The following is a 26,676-nucleotide window of genomic DNA, read 5'->3' as shown; positions in this document are numbered from 1 at the left end:
TCAATAAAATTAAGAAAAAATCGTAAAACACGATTCAATGTTTCTAACCATGAAAACACGACACACAAACAAAATGTTAATATTTTTGTAGAATGTTTATATTTTCAGGTTTTAATATTATAATAATTATTATTTTTCCTCCAAATAAGATTACTTACGGATAAGATTTTTTGTTTGTATTTGTTTTCCGCAGCCCTAATCTGCGCCAGCTCTATATCGATTACGTTCTAATAATTTATGTAGTTTGTTTTAATGCTTTCCCTTGTTGTTGTAGTTGTCTCTCGAAGTGAGTGTTTCGCTCTACTTGATGTTACGTTCGTTTTGTTTTGCATTGTTTTTGTGTTCGTTTTGTAAATTTCTACGAGAATACACTCATAAATGCATCTCCTCAATGCTACGACTAGTGGTCTACGCGCTAAAACTTATGCTTTGTCTGCCCGTTTCTTTCGTTTGCTCCTGGGCTTTATTACGCTTCTGCAACGTTCACAAACCAAACGAACAAAGTTCAGCGGTGAGCCACGGGGCCAATAAGTTTCAGGAAGTTCGTTGCGCCACGGATCATTACGTTTCGGCTAACTTAATTTTACCTATAATTAGCAGTACAAAACCATACGCCAAAATCCAAGCCGAGATGGTTGTTTACGTTACCAGAGATCATTTATTAAGAAAAAAACACGTGACGAAACTCGACGGGATACGAAAAAAATGATAAAATGTGTATAATTTAAATACAATTTTTACAACGTCCGAGCGATTTTACGTTACCCCTATCGGTAAACAATATTCTACTACACTAAGTGTATCCCATCTCGCTTGAGGGTATTAGGATTTATATTATAAACACGATTGATTTACACATTTGTGTGCTCTACGCGCTCATCGTTGAGCCGGAGGGAAAGTTAACTAATTCGTAACGTAAAATGGAACTAAAGCCCTTTTGCGGTAAGCGCAACGCAATAAAAAAAAAAAGGAGCAAATGAATATAGTTTACATAAAATTACACATTTGCTCGACATCGGACGAGGTTGTTTAAAACATTTTCTCACCCAAAGATGCCACGTCCGACTAATATACGCGGTTTTCCGTTAAGATTGTTTCCTCATCCATCCATTTTGTTCTCTGCTACTAATGTTTCCTGTGATCGTACGAGGTTCATGCGAATTGGGGGGTTTTTGGTGTACCTCTACTATTGCATTCGTTTGCTGTTTTGTTATTTCTTGGTCAAACAAGTGTGTATTACAAATACCCTTTATTTTCCTTTCTTTCTATTCACTTTTGTATCCATAGTGCTGAGCGTGCACATCCATGCCCCATTTTTTCTATGTTTTTTCTTTCGTTTTCCTCTTCTGTTTCATCCCACTACCGTCCACTAGCCAACGTGAGAGAGAGAGAGAGATATATTTCTACATTGCGTATGGGTAATACCTGTAATTTGTTATTTTGTAATGGTTCGTATTTTAAAAAAGCTTCCGTAAAAGCTTGAAAGAACGATAACCCCCGCCGATGATGCTGGACGCCTCAGGTACGCGGGGGCTCGCGGATGAGCTAGACGTTTCTACAAATGCCTCCCCCTAAGTGGTAGTACGTACTAGAGTTTTGTAGGTATAATTTTGGCATATTTTGCTTTTCCCTCCTCTTCTATTTAAGAATCCCAAAACGATGCATCAGATGGATGCTCTATGGTTCCACGAAAAATGTTATGATGTGTGTGAAAGGCGCATAACAGATGGAAAACGATTTTCGATAGCGGATGGGGCGCAATTTTCGAATACAGCCAAACCAGACAAAACCAGGATGATGTTAGAAAATCGTTGAACTCAAACTCAAATAAAATAAAAAAGGAATAAATAAAATTATTAAGAAAATGAATTTTAATTTCGAAATTATTTCAAACACAGTTTGACAATTCTCATTCAGTTCTTGCTTTTCGTTGCTGGTCTAAAAGACTACCTTGTCTCTAACCGGTGTCGTGAAAAGTCGGTACGGGCTTGATTTGCTATTTAACTATGCCTTACTCTGCTTTGCTCTAGGTTTACTAATTGCTTATGTATAACATAAGAGTACGATACGAAAAAAAACCGTGCCCTTCTCTCCTTACAAACGCTTAAAAGTGCAGACTCCGCAGACGCGCAGATCGTGATTTACAATTGGCTACTTAAGAACTAAGTGTTCACACTACCAACATAACATCATATGCCAGCCGCTCATCGGCAATACCGATGCCGATGAACAACTTAAAACACATTTTTCGAACTCAACGGAACCAACGATAAAAGACACACGGAGGTTTAACAGATAAAAAGTAAGAACAAATGGAAAAGAAAACATTGGGAGAATAAACGAAAACGAAGTAAAAAGATAAAGAAAAAAAAGGACAACTTAATGTTGTGACGTGGCCTACCATGCTCCCGTACCGTCTCTGAAGGAAAATTCACAGGACAAACATCTACTATTTTGGCCTGGTTATAATCGAAGCAACCACCGGTTTCCCTGGGTTTCCCTTTTCATTCCACCAACATGTACGGAGTGCTTCAGTATCAGTACTAGAAATATATATTCCTCTGTTTTCATTTCAATATCGTCTGCACAGCTGCACCTTACTACCGTAATGTTGCATTTATTCCGTTTTTTGTATTCGATCTCCGTTCCATTCTATTGCATTCGCTATCGTGTGCCGCTGTGTTGTGCTAAAAAATAGTACCTGCTATAACACGAATGAGGTTTATCATTTGCTTCTTGTTTCCGGGTGTTGTTGTGAAGTATTTTCTTCGCATTTTGTGCAGGTGCCCATTTGATGTTTTAATTTCCTTAAGTAAACATTTTCTTTCTTTATTCAGCTAAACTGTGTGTGTGTGTATCCCCAACAAGAACGGAAACGTAAGCATTTGATGGAGCGTTTAGTATGCGGGAAGAATTCGCTGTTCGACGACTTCGGAACGACTTCAAAGAGGTTTTAGGATAAATGCTTGACGATGCACTAGATGTTTGGTTCAAAAGTTTCAAAGGAATAAATTTAACTTTACTACCGGCCTGTTCCGTGTCTCCGGGATAAGTTTAGTGTTCCCTCCGAAAAATCGAAACCTAAAAACACAGCCTAACTCTTCGCGAAAGTGGCAGGATGGAGTAATATGACTCGTTTAAAAGAATAAGTTGGCAGTTAACAAGTGAAACAATTCAAATCAGTCTTAGTCGCGGCCGCTACACGTTTCGTTTTGTGTGTTTCCTTTTTTGTTACTGCCCAAGGAAGCATCGGAATTATTTGTGGCAGTAAAAAGAAACCTAACTCCTATCGTCGTTGCATACAGGGTACTGGTACGATTGAATATGAAATGACAACTTCTTTGCAAAAATATGTCACGCTTTTATCCTTTAATAGAAAGTAAGAAAATTACAATCGACTGTTGTACCAAAACTTCACAATTTCATCCTTTCTAATTCTCACAAATAATTTCATGTTAAAAACTTGATATGCGCAAAAAAACGAAATAACAAAAGCTTTTGTTGCATGTCACATTATTTCTTTTCAATTAACCGTCATTATGGTGGTGTGTGTTGTTACGTTGATTTTAGGACAAATTTATGATACTTCCATAATGTTTTTCCAAGCTTCTAATGTTAGTAGAAAAAAAAATGCCTCGAATTTCGTAATTCAGTTCAAAGACGTTCATCGCATTGAAATTAATTATTAATTGAGCAAAACGTTTCGACCGCGAAATTGAATAAATTCTACAAAAAAAAAAAACAAGATCTAGCCTAAATAATTATCGACTGCGGTTTTAGAAAGTACAACTAGAGACGTTTTGGAAGTTCTGTGAAGGAACTGAACACGTGAAACAAAATCCATTATTGATCCTCTGGCCTAGAGATCGACAGATTAAAGGAAACAACATGATCGCAGGAAAAAAACAACAAGATGGTGTCATTACTACTGCACGATCAATCAATTAGTGTTACCGCTTGCACCCGCCGAGCGACCCGTCCGAGAGGACGTAGCCGAACCGGACGACGCGTTTGAATGTTCGTCGTCCCAGTTCCAATCCTTGCCTTTCGGTCGAAATTTGGCCGATTTGTGCTTGTGCTGCTGTTGCTGTTGTTGTTGTTGTTGCTGTTGCTGCTGCTGTTGCTGCTGCTGTTGTTGTTGTTGCTGTTGCTGTTGTTGTTGTTGCTGTTGCTGTTGTTGCTGTTGTTGTTGCTGTTGTTGTTGCGGTATTCCCTGGTGATGATCTGCATTACCGATCTTGCCATCAGCACCTACGACGTTTGAAACATTTCCGGAAGCGGACGTTCCTACGTTGACGATTTCGCCTCCATCGGCTGGTTCACCACCACTGATCGCACTGTTCCGGCCACCGCTCAGACTCTCCTCGTACTCTTCCCAGTTGCGTTCGCGGAACTTCTTCTTGTAGTGCTTCTCGGAAGAGGATGAAGACGACTTCGATTGACGTTGATACTTGAGGGGTATACCGAGGCTACTGCTGTTGCTGCTGTTGCTGTTGGAGTTTCCTGCTGCCATAACAGTGCTGCTGGTGGTACTTGTAGCGCCACCGGTACTACTTGTTGGATGCAACTGGGACGGTTGTACAACGGAGGTTGTGACTCCGGTCGCGATCGTCGACACTGTTGGATGGCCAAAGAGCAGTGGCGGACTCGAGGATGGGCTCGGTGTCCGCGGAAGACCCACGTCCGACAGTGGCGGACTGTCGACCGGTTCGGCCGGCGATGATTTGATGATCGGTACCATGTGTTTCATCATTAGCCCGCCAACGCCACCGACACCGTTGCCTCCACCACCGTGCGGTGCCCCGCCAGCGTTACCCCCGGAACCGACCAAACCACTGATGATGCTGCCGGTGCTGCTGCTGCTGCTGCTGCTGCTGCTGTTGCTACTGTTGCTGCTTAGGCTGCTGCTGCTGCTGCCAGCACTAGCACTGCTCGGTGGCACATCGAGCTGCGAGGACGACGAGGACGACGACAAGAACGTCCGACTGCTGTGATCACTCTGGTTGATTCCACTGTCCGGTGATGTGGTGCAACTGGTTGAGGACGGTGGCGCATCTTCGTTCGAGCGGCGTGTTTTGTCCAGCTCGGTCGAGGCAAATGCAACCAGCCGATCAAACCCGGAACTAACGCGATCATGCCAACTTGACTCGTCGTCACCAACCACGTCATCTAGGAGGGGTTAAGGATGGAAATGAATTGAATTAGAAGATACAGCCCGCTCAATCTCATTCTTGTTGAAGCACGTCACAAATAAAATTCATACACTTGAAAACCAAATCGTAAAACAATATTATTAAGCGAACGGAAAAGATCCTTTAACTCAATCAAACCACTTCAAATCGTTCCACTATTACAACTGGCATTACACTTACGCCGTGTAATGAATAAAATGTGAACGTAAGACAAAATCGAAATAAACTGATAACAAATTTGAGAAAACTAAAAAGAATATTACGAAAAAAAAACCTTTTCTCTTCCCTAAAATATAGCTAAATGATATGCATGATAAGGTCAACGACAACGAGAAACACAACAATAACTTTATGTTATACAGAAAGAAAACCACCACCATAAAATTGCAAAAAAGAAGGGGTCAGTTTCAATTAAAACAACACACGATAACCCAACAACCAAACAATGGCAGCAGTGAACTTAGCCTAGATTCTAAAAAAAATCAAATTAACGCAAGTACTAAAATCTTCTACTACACGACAATTATATGTATTCTATATCTAATACAGTGAGTGCCTTATAAGCACTAACGGGAAAGTGAACAAATCTACCAAAAACCACAACCGATAATAACAATAATTATGAGTACAACAAAACACACGCAACACAAGTGTACCTAATAAATGATAAATTAAAAGTGCTTGCATTTCACGCCTGCCAATTGCTGGATAGATTGTGGAAATGTACATTTTGTGCCGGTAATAATGAAAAAACTTCCATTTTACAATATTAGATAAGACAGGAAACACGAAATAAGTAACACGATCAAAAACATGCAAGTGATACAGTACAATAGATGGGTGCCGCTGCTGCATTGGATGTATTTGACAGGTTGAAACCATTAGTGACAATGTTTCGGCCAGTTTATGGACAGCTGGAGTGAACCGAAAGAGAATCGAACAGTGAAGATAGTTTTCTCCGGAGCTTGTTTGGCGCTGCAAGGACTTTGAGCAAGGATTCCATGGTCCAGTACATACATTTCTCAAGAGAAAAATTGAATTAAGGGTCTTATAAAACTAAACTGTTGCTTGTTCCTTCCACGAAGTATTGAAGGGCGGTCCCAGGGTGTCCAATTTACTATCCACAATTCTGCTGCGCTTTTGTTTAGTAGTTCCTTATATTATATTTTTCCCTTTTATATACACATTTCGCAGCAATTGTATGAGTTTTTTCGTTGCTGGTTTCTTTTTTCTGTCGTTTTTAACCATTGTTTTGTTAGTAAACGTTATCGGCTCATGATTTTGGTATATTTTCAGTAGTTGATTTTCTGCTTTGATAGTCAATTTTCTTACAATTTTTCCTCTGCTTTTACTATTTACATTTGCAACAACTTAACTTATTTTGATTTTGAGACTATATTAAAACAATTGTTTTGTTAGAAAGAAAAACCAAAACAAGTTATTAATGAAAAATATTTAGATCATGGAAACTAAGAGAAGGTTAGAAAAACAAATGCTTGTTCAACACGCTGTTATATGATGAGTTTAATTGTTTTTCTATACCACTTTGAACTTCTAGAGTTTCTTATACCACCATCACATCCTTATCAACTTATCTCCGCTTTACACAGTCCAGGCCGCTGGTTTGTTATAGAGCATTATTATAATCCTCTGGTCACCCTTTTTTATTATTTATATCCTCTCATTTATTAGAACCCCTTTGCTAGTGGATGTAATTGTTGTGTTTTCGTTGAATGATGATAGATGGGAGCCTCTGTATGTTAGCATGTTTCAAAAATGGTCCTATATTCTGTTTAGAAGAACACTAAGCTCGAACTAAGAATCAGCAGGTACGGAGAATAAACGCCGTATGTGAGTAGATGGAAAACAAACACGAAGCAATGCTGACTTTACTGATCGCCAATACACGCGAAACACTTGCCACACACCAAGCTAACGTCAAGCAGAACGAGTGCAATCGTAGTAATCCTCGATTTGTTCTCGCGAAAAGCGATTCCGATCCAACGCTTGTCAACGTCGAAATTGATTCTTTAAATTCATCCAATCGTTAGTATTTCTTTTTTCAAACATTTTCGACAATAATATGCTTTATACTTTTAGCGCTGGATTTGCCTCAATCGATGACGCCCTACTGTTTGGTGTGTTGTTGTTGTTGTTGAAGGAGATAAAATGAGAATGTGTGCATATACTCGGATGATGATTTTTGTATGTTTGAGTTCGTTCCCTAACCTTTTAAGATTATGTTCTGCTATCTCGCATATTGCAAATGATCAAACGTGGACGTGGAATCTGCTTCCACTTTTCTGTGTCTGTGCACCCTAGCCTAGAAAACTTACCTGTGGTGGAATGTTTAGTGAGATGGTTTATTTCGGACTAGCCACATTACAGTGGGCCATAGGGTCCATTCTCTCCCTCCCCCTCCCGTCATTCTTCCCGTGTAAGCTGCCCGAAAACGGAGAACAGCGGTCGGAGGAGGGAGGATCATGTTCGAGCATCGTTGCCTTCGTCAGCTCTAACCGATGCGATTCCGTCGCCGTTCGTGAGGGCCGCCGTTGGCTGAGGGAAGGAGGAAGTAGTAGATGGAGGAGATTGCACTACTGGTTGCAGCACTTCTTGGGAAGTCTTCCGTGCCGGTGGTAGTTGTGATGAAGGTGCTAGTTCCACCACCGAAGCCTCTTCTAAACTCTTTGTTCCTGTCCCTTGCTGATAGGCCTTCGTCGAGCTGGGCGCGCTCACGTGGCCGACAACTACGTCCCGATACTGACCACCGGGTACGGTGATAACTTTGACTGCCTTTTTCACCCGCGCCCCGATGGCGTTCTTTTTCACGCTATCACCGGCCGCAGGGCCAACGACGACAGGACCCAGCGAACTGCACACTGTCGATATGCTACCACCACCACCAGCAGCAATAGAGGCCACGGTACGGCTATGCAATGGTTTGACCTGCACGCCACCACCAGCGCACCGGGCGCCTCCATTTTCTCCTCCTCCAATGTTCTTCTCAAGCCCGACCACCGATAACTTTCGACCCGCCGGAGGATGCGGTTGCTTCATTGTGCTGAGAATTTTGAACACCGCCGGCTCGACAGCTGCCAGTGCCAGCGAGGACCGGGTTCCCGGGCGGGGCGTTTCGCAAGCATTTATCGTGACCGTCCCACCGGCCGAGCCCCCCGTCGTGCACTCGATCGTGCCAGTCACGCTGTTGATTATGATAGTGGTAGTTACGTTGCTGTTAGTTGCCTGGACCGGTTGCGGCTGCGAGACGCATCCATTGCGAGGCTCCGGCGCAGTCACCGGACACTCCACCATCGCTACCGGCTTTCCACTGTGACCGACCGCCGTGGTGGAAGTATTAGCTGAAGTAGTTGATTCGTTGCTAGTAGTGAAGGAAGGACTACCACCGGTGGTATTGAAGGTTGAAGTAGTATCCGTGGTAGTAGCAGAGGTAGAGGTAGTAGTATTGGTAGTAGTGGCTGAGCTCAGATGAGTACCGTGGCCTAAGACCAATATACACACAGGTTTGTTTATACAGGTTGCACACTACAGAAACTGTTATATTTGATTGCTGCATCTTTTTTTTTATCATCGATCTATCTTAGCCCAAACCCCCATTGTACGAGCGAGGAGAGATGTGGAAGCAATGCTTATGTTACATTAGATGCACCCTCGACAAGAGCAAACGCGCCCTAATCCCCTCCAGACCCTCCCCCTCTCTCGGTAGACTTGGTTTAGCGCTACATCGAACAGCAGATTGTGTTGCTAGCGAGCAACGATGATGGTAAAAGCAAAAGAAAGATAGATTTTCGATTTGGTTTTTTTAAGAACATTCACAAGAGAACAAGCAATGAGAACGACAGAATGGGACAGAAAACCAGCTTCGGAGACTTGATCTCTCAACTTCTCAGACAACACATCAGTGACCGGACTTATTTCCTTCAGACTTCTATGATCTATGATTCAGCCTAACTCTCCTTAGTGTTAGACAATTTCGATATTTCTTAATTGAAAATTCTTAGCACGTCTAATCTTCTACCGTTAAATAATCTCTTCTTTTTACAATTAAATTTAGACCACAACTGTTCGGTAAACTATTTAAAACAAATGTAAGGAAGGAAAACTAAAATAATCTTAGGGGGGTTTGAAAATACCCCGATCAACCTTTCAAACTAGGAAAAAGTTTGCAGAAGTAAAGAAATAAAATCACAATAAATTATGTTTTCAGTAAACGGAACTGAAGATTTAGTTGCAGTTGTACATTCACCACAACAGAACGTAAAACAGAAAAGGATAAATCGCACCAGCGAAACAACAAATGAAACTATCTACGAAAGCAGGACACAACACAAATAAGGGTGATAACAATGAGCTACGTAAAGAGCAAAGAAAATATGATACCAGACAGGATAGTGGAATATGGAAGTGATCAGATGTGGTTCGGAGGAAATGCGATACTTAATGGGCGCTTGATACCCAATAGTGGTCCTACTTAGAATTTCGGTTTATTCATTACGACACATTTTGAACAGATTTAACTTAAAATAAAATCATAACCATATTTCACTATGATTGACGCATATTGTACATCGTGCGTGGTTCTTTGTATGTGTGTTCGTGTATTTTATTTTTAAGATTTCGGTGCGCTCTTCTAAAAGCGTGGTTCAACCGTGGTTCTGGTGCAGCAACAATGGAGATTCCACTTCGCCTCCACTTACTTGCCGTTTTGTGTGATGTAAAAAATCTCACATGATAAAACTACACTGATTCAGTCTTTTCATTTCAGTGGGATTTTAGTGGCACACACACACACAAAAGTCCATGAAACATGTGCAATGAAACGGTTTAATTTCGTTAGAAAACCCAAAACGAAAAGCACTCCAACGCAAAAAGAAGAGAGATCGGAAAAGCGAGAGTGAATTTGGAAGCGCACGAAAAAAGAAAAAAAACGAACAAAACACAGGAAAACACACACCAGATCAAACTCACTCACACGACATTGTACCTACTGCGGATGGGAGACAGACGAAGGGGGGTAGAGAGAGAGATAAAGTGAGATGGGTTGGAGTCGATCTAATCGCTCACTAACGATCGCGTGCACTATCGTGGCTAATAGGAGGCACACCTAATGGTAGTAGGCGGTAGTAGTTCCGTCTGGAACGTGATAAAGAGTAAACGAAATAGAAGAAAAACGATCTTAGTAACGTTCTATCATACTGGCCGCCTCGCATCGGTGTACATTAATGTACCAACTTTAACCTGGTTTATGTTCCAGGCAACGATCGCATAAATTCCTCCGAACCCCAGCTGAATTTTCCATTTACCCATGCCCGACAGTAATGTTAAAGGCAACACGTAAAAAACGATGGTTGTTCACGAAGACGAAGACCACGAATGTTGAATGAGACACTAGAAATGTTATGCCGAAAGGGAGTAGCACCAAAAAGGAACTTAAGGTGAAAAGGGAATATATTAATAGAAACAATGTCTACAATGTTACAAACAACTCAAATCTATGCAGCATACAGGAACTTCAAGCCAAAGAAAGGAAGTACAACAGATCCGTTCAGTATAGGGTAGTCACGCAATAAGAACAGAAGGAATATTCTTAACTTTTAAAACTACGGTTAGCAAAAGCACTAGAATACACTTATCATACAATAACGATCGTAACTTTCTACTGTCGTCATTCTTTGAAGTATTGAGAGTAGCAATGGTCAACCATGACCAGGGATTTGAAAAATCAATGACAATCTTTGCTTGTCGTATGCAATAGTTCGACAGAGGAACGATGTGAGGAAACAAAACGAGAATGAATGTACCAACGCAAAAGAACATTGAAATAATTTCAAAAAGTTTTCCATTCTGATTTAAGTCAAGCGTTGAAAATGTTCAAAATTTTCTAACAAACAAAACAAGAGAATCTACAACGACGAACCACGACCATGAGAGGTCATAAACGTTAGAGGAGTTTAATTAACAAAACAAGAACTGTAGCACTACAAGACAAAAAGAAAGATCGACTTAAAAATTATGTTAAAAAAGTTCCACGTTAGGGTGGCAATTTCAGTCGGAAGGCGGTTAAGTTTCCGTTCCAACCACACCATGCTTACCGTCAACGTCGTTCCGTGAATGATGATGATGATGGTGGTTATGGTGGCGTATGGCGTGCATCTGATGGTGGAGATGATGGCGACCCCCATCGTCCACCACGGAGTTTATTTCCGGGCTCATCACTAGCGGTGGCGCTACGAGTAGCCCGCCGCGACCAACGACGGCACCGGTTGGGGCACTGTTCGGTGCAGCACCACCACCTCGGGACACGTGCTGCAGCAGTTCAGGATTGCCGGCAATCATTGCATCGGAACAATCGGACGCGCTGACTACCGAAGCCGACGAAGATGTGTAGAGCATCTTGGGCGGACGGGTGCCGGGTGGATGTTCCACGATCGGTGAGGTTCGTTTCAAAGCCAGCGACGAGGACGAGGACGACGAGGACGAGGTGGATGATGAAGACGAGGATGAGGTGTATTCTGAAAATACAAAATCAAATTAGATTAATGGGCACAGCAACAAGGTTGATTCGATTGTTGGTCGAGACATACTTTCAGACTTTATGTGTGCAGTTTGTACTATCGGAAGGCTTCCACCGTGGATATTGCTATTATTACTAATACTACTACTACTATTGTTGCTGCTGGTGGGTGCCGCGGAAGCGCTATGATGGATGCCCAAATCCCGCCGATGACGCTCCTCATCTTCCTCCTTGATCTTGAGTGTTGCTATAACACGTGCCTGCAATGAAGCAGCCAGACCTACGAGCAAATGGGATAGAAGATTTAGTATAAAGAACATCTCTTCAACATTGCCTCTAACACTAGACTATAATGCTTTGGAATCATGCTCGAATGCGCTTTGCAAATCTTATCCGAATGAACTGAGCCAGCATCACTTACCTTCCAGCGGAGGGCCACCATTGATCCGTTCCATTCGACTTTCCTCCATCATGAGCATCTCGCGCGATCGAGACATCATTCCGGCCTCGGTCATCGCTACTGCCGGCCCACGATGCAAATCAATCGGATGTACACCGCGATGATGCATACCGTGTGCCGGGTGGTGGTGGTGCTGCTGCTGCCCCGGATGTCCCATGCTGGATGGCGACGGAGATTGCACGGGATGCTGGAGGTGATGATGTTGATGTTGGAGTTGGTGTTGCTGCTGTTGCTGATGTTGCAACTGCTGTCGCTTGTGCTCGTCGGTGAAGTACGACTCCAGGTAGGGCTTCATGTCCGCCCGGGGCAGTGCCATGTACGGCATCGGTTCGCCGGGATGTCGCTCGTGGCGGGCCGAAGGTGCCTGCTGCTGGTAGACACTGCTGGACGAACCGGGGGGGCCTCCTCCACCAACAGGCCCCGAGGAGGCCGGTGAATATTGCTGCTGCGTGGCAACCACTGCTCCGCGCGGCGACACGATCGCTCCCGTCGAAGGTACTCCTCCTCCCGAAGACGATCCCTTGTGTGCGGTGGCCGGTGCTTTCGCATTGTACGCAACGACCTGCGACAGTGTGGCGAGATTGTTCTGACCGTGCAGGTGCACGGGTGATTTACTCGGCTCGCCGACGCTTCCCGGGCGCGAAATGGGACTGTACGTTCCCGGCGGTGGTCCGACGGCCACCTGTCCACCGTCCTCTAGCACCCGGATGCTGACACGTTCCGGGCGCTGGACGTTCGTGTTGATCACCGTATGGCTGGCGGAGGATGGCGGTGGACCACCACTACCGGCCACTACCGATGCGTTGTTCGCACCAGGCGGCGTCACTGTCGGCTGCTGCTGCTGGGCGGACATATTTATCGCCGCGTTTATAATCGACTGGTTCGATATCTCGAGTGTACGTTCGATTTCACCGTTCACCAGATCACCGATCGTTTTCGCCATACCACTGGCTCCTCCTCCACCGGCGGCGGCACCTGGTGGTCCGGCTCCACCGCCAGCGGAAGGATGGGTTAGCTTCTCCTGCGAAAGGTGCCGCCGGAGGGCCATCTTTGCCGGTGACACTTGCGTGTAGTCTGGCTGCGATGAGGATGATCCGGGGCGCGAATTATTACCACCGTGTTGCGACGAAGAGGATCCTCCTCCTCCTCCTCCACCTCCTCCTTGCGATGACACACCGGGCGAATGGGTGACCAGTGGTATCGGTTGTTGCTGTTGCCCTCCGCCACTGTTTATCGCGATGTACCGAACAGCTCCGCCACCGGAATTTGGCGGTGGTCCATAATCCGCCGGAATGCCGTCGAGCGAGCTCGTCGATGAACTGCGCGAATGACTCTGCAGCGCAACGGAGGTGGACACATCGAGTGCCGACGGAGGGGGGCCACCGGCAGCAGCTCGGGGATCGTAGCGGAAGTTTTCCGGCGCCTTAAACTCCATCATCTTGCCACCGTCGACCATGGCTGATGCTGCGGAACTCGCCCGCTGGTGATGAGCGGAGGGATGATGATGCAGGTGGTGCGCTTCGAGCGGTAAACCACTGCCCGATGCCGCGGCAGCCGCGTACATCATTGCCCGCTCCCGCTCGCGCAGCTCGCGTTCCTGTAGCGCGAGCAGTTGCTGATGTGTGCTGACCCCGGAAGACGAGCCGGGCGAGTGCAGGTGTGAACTGGTGCCAGCTGGTCCTCCCTTCGGCGTGTAGTACTTGGAACTCGGTGAGATCTTCGATCGATCGCTCATCGACGTCGGCGGTGGTGGCCCGGTGGGATGCATTTTGTACGGCGACGTTGGCACTGGCGAGGTCGTTATTGTGGTGCTCGAGTTTAGATGGTGCGTCGCGCTGGTGATGACGTTCAACATGCCCTGTTGCTGCTGCTGCTGAAGCTGATATTGCTGATGGTGCTGTTGTAGGGCATGTTGAGAATGAGGTGGATGACCGTGGTGTAAAAGCTGCTGCTGCTGCTGCTGACTCATCGGTCCCTGATGGTGATGATGCTGCTGCTGCTGCAGGTGCGACGGATGCGACAGATGATGTGCCGTTGGACTTGGACCACCGGAAGAAGGAGATCGTGAGGACATGTCGTGAGGCACCACCATTGAAGGATGATGATGAGCGCCGGAAGACTGTAGGTAGACGGTTGTTTTTCCACCACTCCCCGGCGGTCCGTAGCCTTCAGCCGATCTCGACTTTATAGGCGACGATCCCATCGGATCCACCATCATCATGGGCTGTGGATGACCACCACTGCCACTACGATGGTGATTCACCTCACGCTGTCCACCACCGGATGAAGCACTCCCCGAACCACCCGCTCCCGATGGGGCGGCGCCATTCGAAGCATTTGAGGAGCTAGATCCGCTTTTCGACGGTCCTTGCAGCACGGATGTGATAATGCTCTTGAGACGATCCTCAAAGTTAACCACCTTATGCGAGTCGTGCAGTTTCCCACTTCCCCGTCCACCACTCTCGCTCCGTGCGCCACTGTGAAGATCGATCGCCGAAGATCCAGGTACATAGCATTTTGGAAGACCACCGCCACCGCCACCGCTACTAACGCTGTTCCCTCCACCGCCCGAGTTCGGAACAACACCCGATGGGACACCTGACGATCCAGCACTGTTGCTGCGATGATGATGATGTCCTTTGTTGATCGTCGATGCAGGAGCGGGCATCAGTGCCGCATCTGGATGATGCAGATGAGGATGGTGGGCAGGGTGCACCTGATGGTAAGCCGACGGCACCGAGCCAACTGCTCCGGATTGACTCACGGGAGGAGGTTGTTGAGGGCCAGCCACCGCCTGTGATGGTGGTGGTGGTGGTAGTGGCGCGCCCGAAGCTCCTCCTGCTACTGTTGTTGCTTGCATCGAATGCTTGCCGCCATCACCACCACCGCCACCACGCTCCTTGGAAGAATGTTTTCCGGCCGCCAGCAGCTTTCCCGCCTCGATCTGCCGGCCCGTTTCGAGGATCTTCTGCGCCAGTATCTCCGGATTGTTTTCCTCGATCTTGCCAATGTCGGGAATTTCGGGCCACTCTTGCGAACGCGTACGGTGCTCCCGAGACTTTCGCTGCGACGAGCGCGACGAACCGGAACTCTGCTTCGTCGTGTGAACCGTTACCGTCACCGGCGGTAGTGCGGCTGCCGGCGGGGGTGGTTGTAGTGGCGGCACGTGAACGGAACCCGATGAACCACGGTGGCCGACCCCGTGCGAAGCGGAATCGGATTGGGTATTATGCTGCTGCTTTCCTACACCAATACCACCACTTTCCATCGGATGATGATGGTCTCGCGGATGGTGCCCGGTTGAGTGGGCCGGATGGACCAGTACGTGTTCACGCACTTCCGTAGCACGGGCAACGGATATAATCGTCGAAGTGGCCGTTGAAACACCGCTACTGCTGCTGCTACTGATGTTGGCGCTGCTGGTAACCATTGCCGTTTGCATTGCCGCCATCGTCTTGCGCTCCTCGGTCATCTTCTCGATCAGGTTCAGCTCGTTCTCCAAGTTTGACACCTGCGCGTTGAGCTTCTTACGCTGCGCTAACGTGTTTGCGATCGCTTTTAGTACCACCTCGCTGGAACTCGACGGTGTCAGCTCGATGTCTTCCGTCTTGATGAACGGCTGCTGCTGCTGCGGGTGTTGCAGCGATTGGTGGTGCTGGTCGGTGGTCAATTTGGAGACGTGCTGCAGGACAAGCCGCTTCTGGTCCTGTTCTATCGCGTTCACCTGGTTCTGCAACCGGGCCGCCATACCTTGCAGCTCCTTGTGCCGGCCGACGATCTCCTTCGCCTTGCACAGCAGATCGTTCTGGCTCGTCGTGCTGATGCCCAGCTCGTTCATGCGCGCTTTCAACAACGCCACGCTGTCGTCGATCAGTACCTTGATCTGTTTCTCCAGCTGCCCGGCCCGGTTCAGCAGCCACTGGTTGCGTTCCTTTTCCCGCTCGATCTGCTGGTGGACGTTGTCCTTGTACGTGGGTTTGCGCATCGCTTCGATTGCCTTCATGAATTGAGTTCTGTAATAGAGAAGCATAATATTTAAATGTATAGGTATACAAAACCGATCCCTTTCTGCCTTCTATTAACGGTCAGTGATTACATAAGCTCGGTGCATCAACATTACTTTGTTTCTGATGTAGTTTTTCTGCACTAATTACTGTAGTTGTTGTCATTCAAACGAATCTTTTAGTTCAAATATCTTAAATTTTAAATGTTACTTTTGTTCACCACTAAACACCATCCGCAAAAGAGTTCCCAAGCAATTTAAAAATTACTTCAAAATTTTAACACAATGTTTTCACATTAAAAAGTAATAATTTTTTTTTTTTAATTAAAGAAATTGAAATTCTTTGAAAACAAGAATCGCTAACAAAATATTTTTTCCGAAACCTGGTCAAAAATACTGTGGTAGTGTTGGATAAAGGTGACATTATACACGCGAAAATATGTAAATCTTTCCCCATATTTGATAAGATGTATCAAATCAAAAGTCAATGCCTGAAAATTCAATAGATCTACGTAAAATAACTCGCATTATAAACCTTGCAGGACAACTTACTTGTAAAGATCGAGCAGTATCTGCAACGCGTACGGCGTCTCCGATGGGGCCTCGGGAATGTCCAGCTCGTTATGCTGCATGTCGCCCGCCAACGAGGTGAGCTGCTGGTCCACGCAGCCCGGTGCCGGCGGTAGCCGCTTGCCGATCATCTGATCCGACGTGCTGAGCAGCGTTTCGTTATGCAGCAGATCCAACCCGGCAATATTGAGCGGCCTTCGCTGGCGTCCCTTCTTGACGCGCCCCCGCTTCTTACCACCCACCATGGCCGCGACGGCCACGGCTGCAGCAGCCACCCCCTCCATCGCAGCGTTACTCTGTGCGACCGCAATAGTGCCTGCCGCCGCCGCCGAAGAGGCTGCAGCTGCGAGATCCGATTTCTTGACCGGTACCTTGTTGCGGGTAATCTTGCGCCGCTTCTTGGTGGCCACCGGGATGCGCCCGTTGCGCAGCACCGGCGAGTTGTTGTTCTCCTCTTCCGATGGGCTCGTCTTGCCTTCCTTACTGCTGTTCCAGTCGGACCAGGTTTTGCGTGCCGACGGCACCACCACGTCCGCATCGCTCTCGGACGTGCTGTCGTCGTGCGTGATCGCCTTCTGGTGATGGTGGCTGTTGTCCTTGCGCGACCGAGAGGCACGCGTCGAGTGCGATCCACTTCCACCACCCCCCGCACCAAGCGATCCGTCATGGTTTTCCGTGCCTTTCGTCTTCAACCGCTGGAAGTACCGCTCCAGCTTGGTCCGATCAATGATGTGCAGGTAGTACGACACCGGTTTACCCGTCCACGACACCGATCCCCTAAGCGGACTCATTTCACTCACGTGCATGATCGTCCCGATGTCGCTCAAATTGCGATCGGTTATCCGAAAGTTCAGCGGACAGAAGCTCTTCGACGAGACGATGCGGGCGCCGTCGCGCAAATCCGCAAACCGCTCCTTCAACTGATGATCAACGTTCGGACCAAACGCAAAGTTGTTCACGAACACGATCGTCGCCGAGGTGATCTTTTCCCGGTGCTCGTCGGCCAAAAAATCGCCCTTGATCAGCTCGTAGTCGCCGTACTTCTTGCCGAACCACCGCATCCACAGCTTGAACGTGGTGTTCATTCCCTCGGCGTACTTGGACGGCACGTCCGCCTTCTCGATGCCGAAGCACACCTTCACCGGCGTCGAAGCGGCCATCTGCAGCACCACCTGCCCGACGCCCGACCCGAGATCGACGAACACATCGTCCGCGGTGATCTTCACCTGGTCGATCATCTGGCAGATCAGATCGAACGACGTTTCACCGTACACCTCCGGCGAGAAGGGCTCGTACTGGTTAAGCTTTTCCGGTTCCACCACCGCCTGGTTGTACACCTGCTGTATGATGTGCTTCAGGAGCCCCCGCGACGGATAGGTGAACCTTTGATTCGATAGTGACGTGCCTTTTTGCTAAAACACAACAAAACAAACATAGAGTACAGTCAACCTAAACCTTTCTGATCATCTAACGTTCAACTTCGAAACTTACCAGTGCCGCCACGCTATCGATCGCCCGGTTAAACCGGTCGCACAGATTCTTCATCGCATCGTAGTCCCCCGTATCGAGCTTGTTCAGATCGATCTCCTCGATGGCGGACTTGATCTCCGGCATGTCCTCGCACACCCAGCGCACATTCTCGATCAGCTCGATGCCGGAATCGTGCCCGGTGCCGATCGAGAACGGCCAGTTATACAGAAACGGTTCCGCGCCGGCCGGTGACTGAAGCTTCAGCTCCTTATAGTTTGGCGTTGCCATCGCGATGGCCTTGCTACTTTGCCCGCCTCACTAATCCACGATGTTGCCGGGGTTCGGCGTACTGCAACGGTTTCTCTTTCTCCCGACTAACGACTACCACACGCACCTAGTAGCGCACGAGAACGATCAATTGACGTAGCTGTTTAGTCACCGGTCGGTAGTCTTCACTTACACGAGGTAGTAGTTATACGGTACAGTTGAGGAGCTCACTTTTGGCTAGCTATACTTCGTACCGAGCGGTGACAATTTTGCCCCTTTTGTTGTTATCGAGATGGTTGCGCTTATGCGTTGTGCTATATTAACCGTTACTTACAGCTACTATTTGCACTAAAATTACACTATTATACTACACACTCCGCGCGCCCCCTCCACTGTTGTTCTTTTACTTTTGTTTTTCCCTCAAACTCTCAGATGAATCCCTTCACGTGATCCCTTCACACTTGATTGCGCTTCCACCAGCATATAAAGCGGACACTTCACTTTGAACGTAAATTTCTATAGCTCAAAGAGCATTGCGTCCGTTGTTGCCCCTCCCGTTGCTGCTGATCGTACCGATGCTGTCCGGGGGGCGTTAAAATCCTCGCCGAGTAGTGCTGACTTTGCTGAAGCTGCAAAAGACGTTTGGTGTGGCGACGTGCCGGTCGCGTTACGCCGGCCAGATGCTGCAAAAGCTGCTGCGGAGCGCCGGCTGCTATCAAGAAGGATGCCTTCAGCTTCCTGGACTTCCCCTGCGGCTTCAGCTGCTGCTTCTTCTGGTGATGCTTCGATTTCCAGTGGAAAGAATGCATCGTCGCGGGCGGTGTCGGGGTGGTTTGTTCTGAAAGAGGGGAAACATATGTTTATCAGTAAATAAATTTATATTATTCCAAACGTATGCATATGAAAGAAATATCTTTAGACATGTGTTGTTTTCCAGGTCAGAAACTTCTGAGAAGCACCAAAATTAAATTTCCCCTTTGAGATCGGCCCCTTTAAGTATCGGCTAATCGAGTATTCGATCTACGACTCGCTACAGCTCGTTCTTAAACCTAATACCGGTTGATGTTGTTCTACTGCTAAGCACTAATCCCCATCGATACAAGGTTCCCTTCGGTGAGCTAAAACTAAAAGCGATATAGTAAGTTGTCTATTTATTCAAGATAGCCTACCTGTGTCTAGCCTTGTCGGTTTAAAATCAAATAAACCAACGTTACAACAGGTCTTCGAGCTTGCTTGGGAGTGTGTGTGTCCCTCTTCCATCATTAGCATTGCATCACGCGATGTTAAACAGAGCGAAAGGCCGAGTAGTGTGGTGAGCAGTAGCGATCGTCACACTTTACTGTTTGAATGATGTCGCTATTTAACATGACAGCACGTGCTAATCGTGCACATCACGTGGTGAGCAGGAGCGTATAAAAACATGACAAGTGGTCGCGTATGACCGGGACGGAAATGATCTCTTCTTTTTTTCAGACCCAATTGTGTCTCACTTCGCCCGGAAGGTCGCCTCCCGCCGGGCCTGACGTGTACATTATACAGTTCGACCGACCGGGAAAGGAAAGTGTTTTGGCAATGGCATTTATTTTCCACCCTCCACCCTCCGGTCCACAGCAAACACACAAGTCTACAAATCTCGTCGCTCCAGGTATGTTTCGCCCAGCCTAGACGACACACGTTCGCTGGAATAATGTACGGCCCGGCCAGACCAGATCGTGTCACTCTAATTGCATCAACGATTGGTGCATCAGGCGGAGCTCTTGCCAGACAGGCACACAAAACTACTGCCGTGCTTTCACTATCGTCCAAAGGAGAGTGTGTACGAGTATACCGATGTGAGATGGTGTGCACTCACACGCACCAACCAGACGACCGACGGCTGGCGACGCCATTGCAGTATCGATTTTTCGTGCCACGCCGGAAAAGCGCAGGCAAATACACGCTGCCCAACAACCACGTGTTCAACCGGTACCCATATTACCTTTCCTATGACAACACAGACACATCGTTGACATTGATAGATTATTATAACATAATTATTTCAAATAAAATAAAATGACAAAAAAAAATTGTAAAAATGACTTACAAAACAACAACAAAAACATTCTTACACATGATAGTGAAACAGGTATTGATTTTATTATAATAAGTTTTGTATAAAAATGTATTTTAATATATTTCAACACCTACAACATTTAAACCATTTCACCAATCGTCACCGCTTGAGCGTAGATTGTTGAATTTGATTTAAATTAAAAAACTAAGGAATGTTCTGCTGAGGCAATACAAAACATGTTATCTTAGAAGTGGAAGAGGGGCTTGGAATGTTGTCCCAGCATATGCTAGTGTCGTATACATAAATGATTGTTTTCGTAGTTTATGAATGAATGATTTTCATGCATTTTGTTCAATCCTGTTATCAACCTTCGCATCGTTGCATCGGTCCACATTGTGTTGTGTATCAATTTTTCCACTGACCAACGAAGGCCACTGAGCCGGCCATAAACAACATCAAGAAAAATCGATTGAAAATAAAAATCACATCGTGTTTTCGCAGTTGTTCAAACAATCATCGATCGCGCCATCATTAGGCGCGCATCTCACTTGCAATTCACTTTGCTCGCTAAAACGAATGAAAAAAAAAACATAAAATCATTGCAGACGTCGACGTCGACTGACCAACGAAGGCCACTGAGCCGGCCATAAACAACATCAAGAAAAATCGATTGAAAATAAAAATCACATCGTGTTTTCGCAGTTGTTCAAACAATCATCGATCGCGCCATCATTAGGCGCGCATCTCACTTGCAATTCACTTTGCTCGCTAAAACGAATGAAAAAAAAAACATAAAATCATTGCAGACGTCGACGTCGACGTCGATGGGGAAGCAAAACTGAAGCAAAATAAAAAAACAAGGGCCATGCACACAAACTGAATTGCCGGGAACACCGGCAGCAGCGAGGAAAAACGTTGGTCGCGAAAATGTAGGTCAAACATAGAAACTTCCTTCCCGTCTCCCCCACCCAGACAGCACCCACCCACCCTTCAACACCCCCGTGCACACTCAACGCCATTTTGTGTGGTGCGCCAACTGAATGCAGCAGTTGCAGTACTCGGCCGCAAACAGTCTCCTTTCCTCCCTCTTTGGCCATCCACTCATTCGATCCATGTGGCGCGGTGCATTTTGGTTTCGCCGAACAGGCTAAAAATAGCGCAGAAATGCGCTTTTCCGACCCGTAACACCCTCCCGACGCTGGAAAATGTAGCTGAAACGTGGCCGCACCGTGGAATGGAATCGAGTTCCAAAACCAAATATTCGCTCAAATTGATGACCTGCTTCACCTTCCTCCAGACTCAGTGCCCATTGTTCTCGACTTCTTCGTCGGCATTTGAGGAATGCATTCGAAAAATGAACCATTTGAAACTCCTCGCCTGGCAGGCAACAGACGGAAATAATTTCCATCGCGAACATGTTGACGCAAATGGGAAAGGAACACGATCCAGCAAGTAGAAGAGAAGCGCCAATTTATTGCATCAATATTGTGCAGAACAAAATGAGAAAGAAACATTCTGCAAAACTAATTGAAAATAGTAACAATTTATTCATAATTCATACAAACATTCACGAGCACACAAAAATCAACAGTAATTCAAGGGAAAATGGAACCGTAAGACAGATGCACAGGGATGTGGACCAGATCGCCATGGTTATGTTTATTTTCTGTTCTCATCTCTGCCTATTCTATTCTTGCGTCCCTCATCAACATCCACTCCCTTTTCCTCCAATTGAACCAGATTGTCTTCCTTGCTTGCCATTATTCGACGAGCGTGCTGCTGGCTGATGGAACGGGAGAAAAGTAGGTCAGTTTGCGGACAGAATCAATTGCAAACACTGTGTTATGCCAACATACGGCGGCGCATACCCCGTAAGGGCATAGAATCATTGACGAGCGCGAATATTTGATGCGTCGAACTGCGATTGCACGCGGCGGCCAGAGTTGTTAATTAAAATGGTCAATATTTGCACACGTGTTCGCTAGATTAATTATAATTGAATAAATATCGAAGATGTAACCAGAATGATCATCGCCAGCCCCAAAGGCGCCATTTTGTAGGCCATTGATTGATTCCTATTTTTAACGCTTTTGGGTGTTATCGATTCTTTAAGATGTTTATTATTCCCCAAAAGATATGGATAGCTTTAGAAAGCCAATTACTTAAGCTTTTGTAAACATTCCGAAAGCCACAATTCCACATCCATTTACGTTAAGCAAATTCCGGAAAGAGAAATCATCCTTGCAACACGGCTTCCTGCCCGAAAGGAAGGACACACAAAAAATGTCCTTCCTCGGCTGGGAAGATGGGAGAAGTGTGAGCACGATAATGGAAATGGTTAGTTACGGTCCCAAAATAATCCAAAATATCGATCGTCCTTTCGGTCCTGAAATTCTCCGCTCCTACCAACGGGCGAATGTATGCGTCCGGACAGTTTTCCTTCCCACGGTGGAGCGGAAGGTTGGAGCGGAGCGGAAAAAAGCCGTCATGCTTAACTTAATTTGATGTGATAACATTTTCACAGGAATGGTGGTGCGCCAGTAGGTCGTGGTCGGAGGGTGGAAAACGGGATAGCCACAGACTGAAAGAGCCAGTGGATCGTTGAGAGAGAGAGAGAGAGAGAGAGAGAGAAAACACATGCTGGAGGGAAAACCCGTGTCACCGGGGAGGAAAGTTGCGCAATCGATAGCAATTACAAATGCCGTTAGGTTAAATTATTCGCAGAATGAAATGAATTCCATTACCACTGGCCAACGGCGGCTAGCAGAGGGGTGGAGGAGTGATGCACATATAAATAAAATACTCTCTATGTTTCATGTTTATGTTTTCTATGCTTTTTCGACTATCTGCTGAATGAATCCTCTAAGGGTTTCATTATTGCACGTTGATAAAATTTAAAGCAAATAGCAATAGTAAATTTAAAACTGAGAATGTTATTAAATCTGATGTTCTCTTTGTACTAAAATGAAACAATCTTTAGATTTTAAAAAAATTACCAAAAACTTTGGGAATAACATTTGAATTTGAGAAATGAAATAAAATTCAAATAGACATGACCATAACAATTACTGTAAAACACACAAAAACGGGAACACCACATGAAGGCGTGATGGAAATTGCAGGAATTTTCACCTGCACAGATCAATGCTCTCCGGAGTCACTCTCTCTTTCAAGATGCTGCTCAACAATGTCCCAATGCGTGGCCGATCACGGTGGTTGGTCGCCGGAGAAAATCCGGTTCCGCTTCATCGATTCACGTTATTGTCATTGAATTAGCAACTTTAATCACTTTAATTCGCTTGGAAAATAACGCGTTCCCATCCCATCAGCCAGTCTCGTCTGCTTCTCTCTCTTTCTCTCTCTCTCCCCTTTGTCGAGATCTCGAAACTCACTCCACAACTTTTCACCCATTTTCATTTCCCCCTTGGACCCTCATCATCCAGTACTGCTCCGGATCTGTGGTCCGGTTTTCCTTTTGCTTTACACTGCAAAAAACCAATGCTGCGGCGAGGGAGAGCGAAGGTTGGAAAATCCCTCCACCCACCCATCCACCGTCCCACCACCATCAAAAGCGTGCGAGATGATCGGGACGAGTGGCCCGGGAAAACGACTGCCACCACCATGTCAAGGGTAGCGAAAGAGAGTTTTTCCCATGCCAGGCAAGGGGCCACCAAACCCGGAGAACAACCAGCGCAATCATCATCTCATCTTAAAGAGGCACTTTCCATCCGGTACCGGAGTTTTGAAGGGTCGCCCTGTAAACTCAGTCGGTTGTGAGATTTTAAATCACGCCGATCGAATCGGTCGATAGAAAGGTGTTATGGAAAATGTGAAGTAATAGCGGGAAAATAATTAAGCATTGTAACACGACACAAACCCGTTTTTGAGTCAACCTTCAATTTTGGGCATAAATGTCAACAACTGAATAACGAAAAACAAATGGATTAATCTAGCCGGAAAAGATAATGAACTAATCTGTGAACTATTAATGGAACCTCTCTCGGGAACGGCTTAAGCAAAACAGAATCCAAAGGGCCACTCCAACCAGCCTCTTTAAAGTACAGCCCCCGGCTGCCGATGGAAATGAGTTTCCAACAGCCACAACCGAGCCCACGCAGCCGGTTCCGAGAGAAACCCCGAGCCCGGAGATGACGATAGATGCTGAGGCCGAAGGAAAACTCGGATCGATAATTCTCCTGATACCGTTTCCCAAAAAAGCGGAGCCCGGTTGGGAAGCCTTTTCCACAGGCCACCAAACACCAAATGCGGGTGTGTGCTTAATGATGGCAGCGAAATTTCTGGCTTCAGATTGTATCCTCGTGTCGCACGGTTGGGAAAGATTGTGCTGACGCCGGTAGCATTATTTTGAGCTTGTTTTCAAACTCGACAGCCGAATCCCGCGTCACCGAAAGCTTGTTTTGCTTTCGTCGGAAATTGTAAAGACGTACACGAAAAAGAGGAAAATTCATCTCGAATGCTCGCTGGTGGTGGAAAACGTAGGAAAATGGAATCCACTTTTTCAGCACGAAAGATAATGACGATGATGATGTGCACTGATGTGTCCTTCCGCCATTCAGAGGAAGGACACACGAAGAAACAAACACACCCGCACGGAAATAACAAAAAATAAAATACATTCCGAAGGCCAACCAAAGCCCTTCTCGGCTGCTGGCCTGGATTTTTCCATCTCGGTGCCTCATCTTTTGAGGGGAGCGAAAAAAGTGTTGTGCTATTGGGCAAAGCGATTGGCAAAGTGGGAGATCTTCATCTGGGTGTCAATTTTCAATCGCTTTACGCTCCCCAAACGCTCCAAACGCCCGTCCACAACAAACTCTCGCTTTCTTTTTGTTCCACGGTTTACAAACACTGGTTTAATTTTATTTATTTTCTAAGCCAATGTCTTTTGTTGGCCCTAAAGCAAGCCAGATGGGAGAGCCCATCCTTTAATTCATTATGCTTTTCTTATAACAAATGTATGGTCCCAACTGTAAGTTAAAGAAATGCGTTATTTAAGGTCTCCACTGTGTAAACGAGAAGTGGAAAAAAAGCACATAAACACAGCCTCCATTATGCGGCATTATGTTTTATGTTACGCGCCTGTTTCCGCTCCCAGCACCTGACGACACACCAGCGAAGCCAGGCTTCCGGAAAAAGGTAGCATCTTTCCAGGAGGAGCAGTTCCAACGCGAGCAACCTCTTCTCGTGCCGCAGCCTCCGCTTGAGTGCTTGAGGCCGAAAATGGAAAAGAAATTCAACGCTGGCACGCTTCTCTCTGCGAATTTTCCTCGCTCACCACCCGCGACCGTTCGTCCGCCGTCATGTCCTCCACAGGCTAACGCGCTCGCTTCGTCTTATTCTCTCTTTTTGCGTCATAAACCGAGAGCCCTTCGCTCCAGCATCCAACGGGAAACTCCATCGGAAGCTTTCCTTCCTTGGGCCACCCCGAAACGGGGCCGGGCAAGAAAACGAATTTGCGGGCGTTTGTGCAAATGATGAAATTCTGCGAAAGCGGTGCAAAGGGGGGTATGAATGGTTGAGGGGGGGGCGATGAAAACCTTAGAGAAGAAAGTGGGAAACAGAAAAGTAGAACCTAGCCGGCAAACAAGGAAAAACCAAAATCCCATTAAATTGGCCGCGGGTCGCTCTCTCTCTCTCTCATTCTTTCTCTCTATGCCCTTGGAGAGAACGAAAGACAATATATAGCGCCATCTTTTGGTGCCCTCCCCGCCCCACCAACGGGAGGATGATGCTGGCTCCATCCACCAACAGCATGATGATAAATTTATCAAAACAAGACCATCGGATCGGATTGGCGGCGAAGCGAAAGAGAAAACTAAAAAAAAATATTTAAAAAAAAAACACTCACACACACACACACAAAAGTGCGGAAAGAAAACTGGGCACACATTTTAAGAGCGACAGCAGCAAAAGCAGGTTCCATTTTTCTCCCACGACCGAACGAACGAACGAACGGCCAACCCAGAACCGACCGGCCGCAGCTGGGAGCGTTGGAAAATGTTCGGAAAAATCGATAAGCCTTCACTGAGCGAGACACAAATTCACGCAGCATCCCTTCTCGAAGGGCGCACCGGGCGAAACATCATGCTTCGAGGGAAATTGTTCTGTTAT

The 26,676-nt window shown here is 46.5% G+C and overlaps 1 protein-coding gene across 1 annotated transcript in view; it reads right to left on the bottom strand.

The window, feature by feature from the left end:
- Window positions 1–2,862: 2,862 nt before the first annotated feature.
- LOC131258793 (histone-lysine N-methyltransferase, H3 lysine-79 specific) overlaps window positions 2,863–26,676 on the bottom strand; it is a 33,431-nt gene continuing 9,617 nt past the window's right edge. The window contains exons 2-7 of the mRNA XM_058260171.1: window positions 18,249–19,332; window positions 16,740–18,169; window positions 12,146–16,197; window positions 11,795–12,004; window positions 11,303–11,722; window positions 2,863–5,169 (exon numbers count right to left, since the gene is read on the bottom strand). Coding sequence (XP_058116154.1) covers window positions 3,941–5,169; window positions 11,303–11,722; window positions 11,795–12,004; window positions 12,146–16,197; window positions 16,740–18,169; window positions 18,249–18,515 — 7,608 coding nt within the window. The 5' untranslated portion in view covers window positions 18,516–19,332 and the 3' untranslated portion in view covers window positions 2,863–3,940. The remainder of the gene's footprint in view (window positions 5,170–11,302; window positions 11,723–11,794; window positions 12,005–12,145; window positions 16,198–16,739; window positions 18,170–18,248; window positions 19,333–26,676) is intronic.

This window comes from Anopheles coustani, chromosome 3, assembly GCF_943734705.1.
Source record: "Anopheles coustani chromosome 3, idAnoCousDA_361_x.2, whole genome shotgun sequence".
NCBI lineage: Eukaryota > Metazoa > Arthropoda > Insecta > Diptera > Culicidae > Anopheles > Anopheles coustani.
The sequence above is the reverse complement of the archived record's forward strand: the minus strand, read 5'-3'. Positions and strand labels throughout refer to the sequence as shown.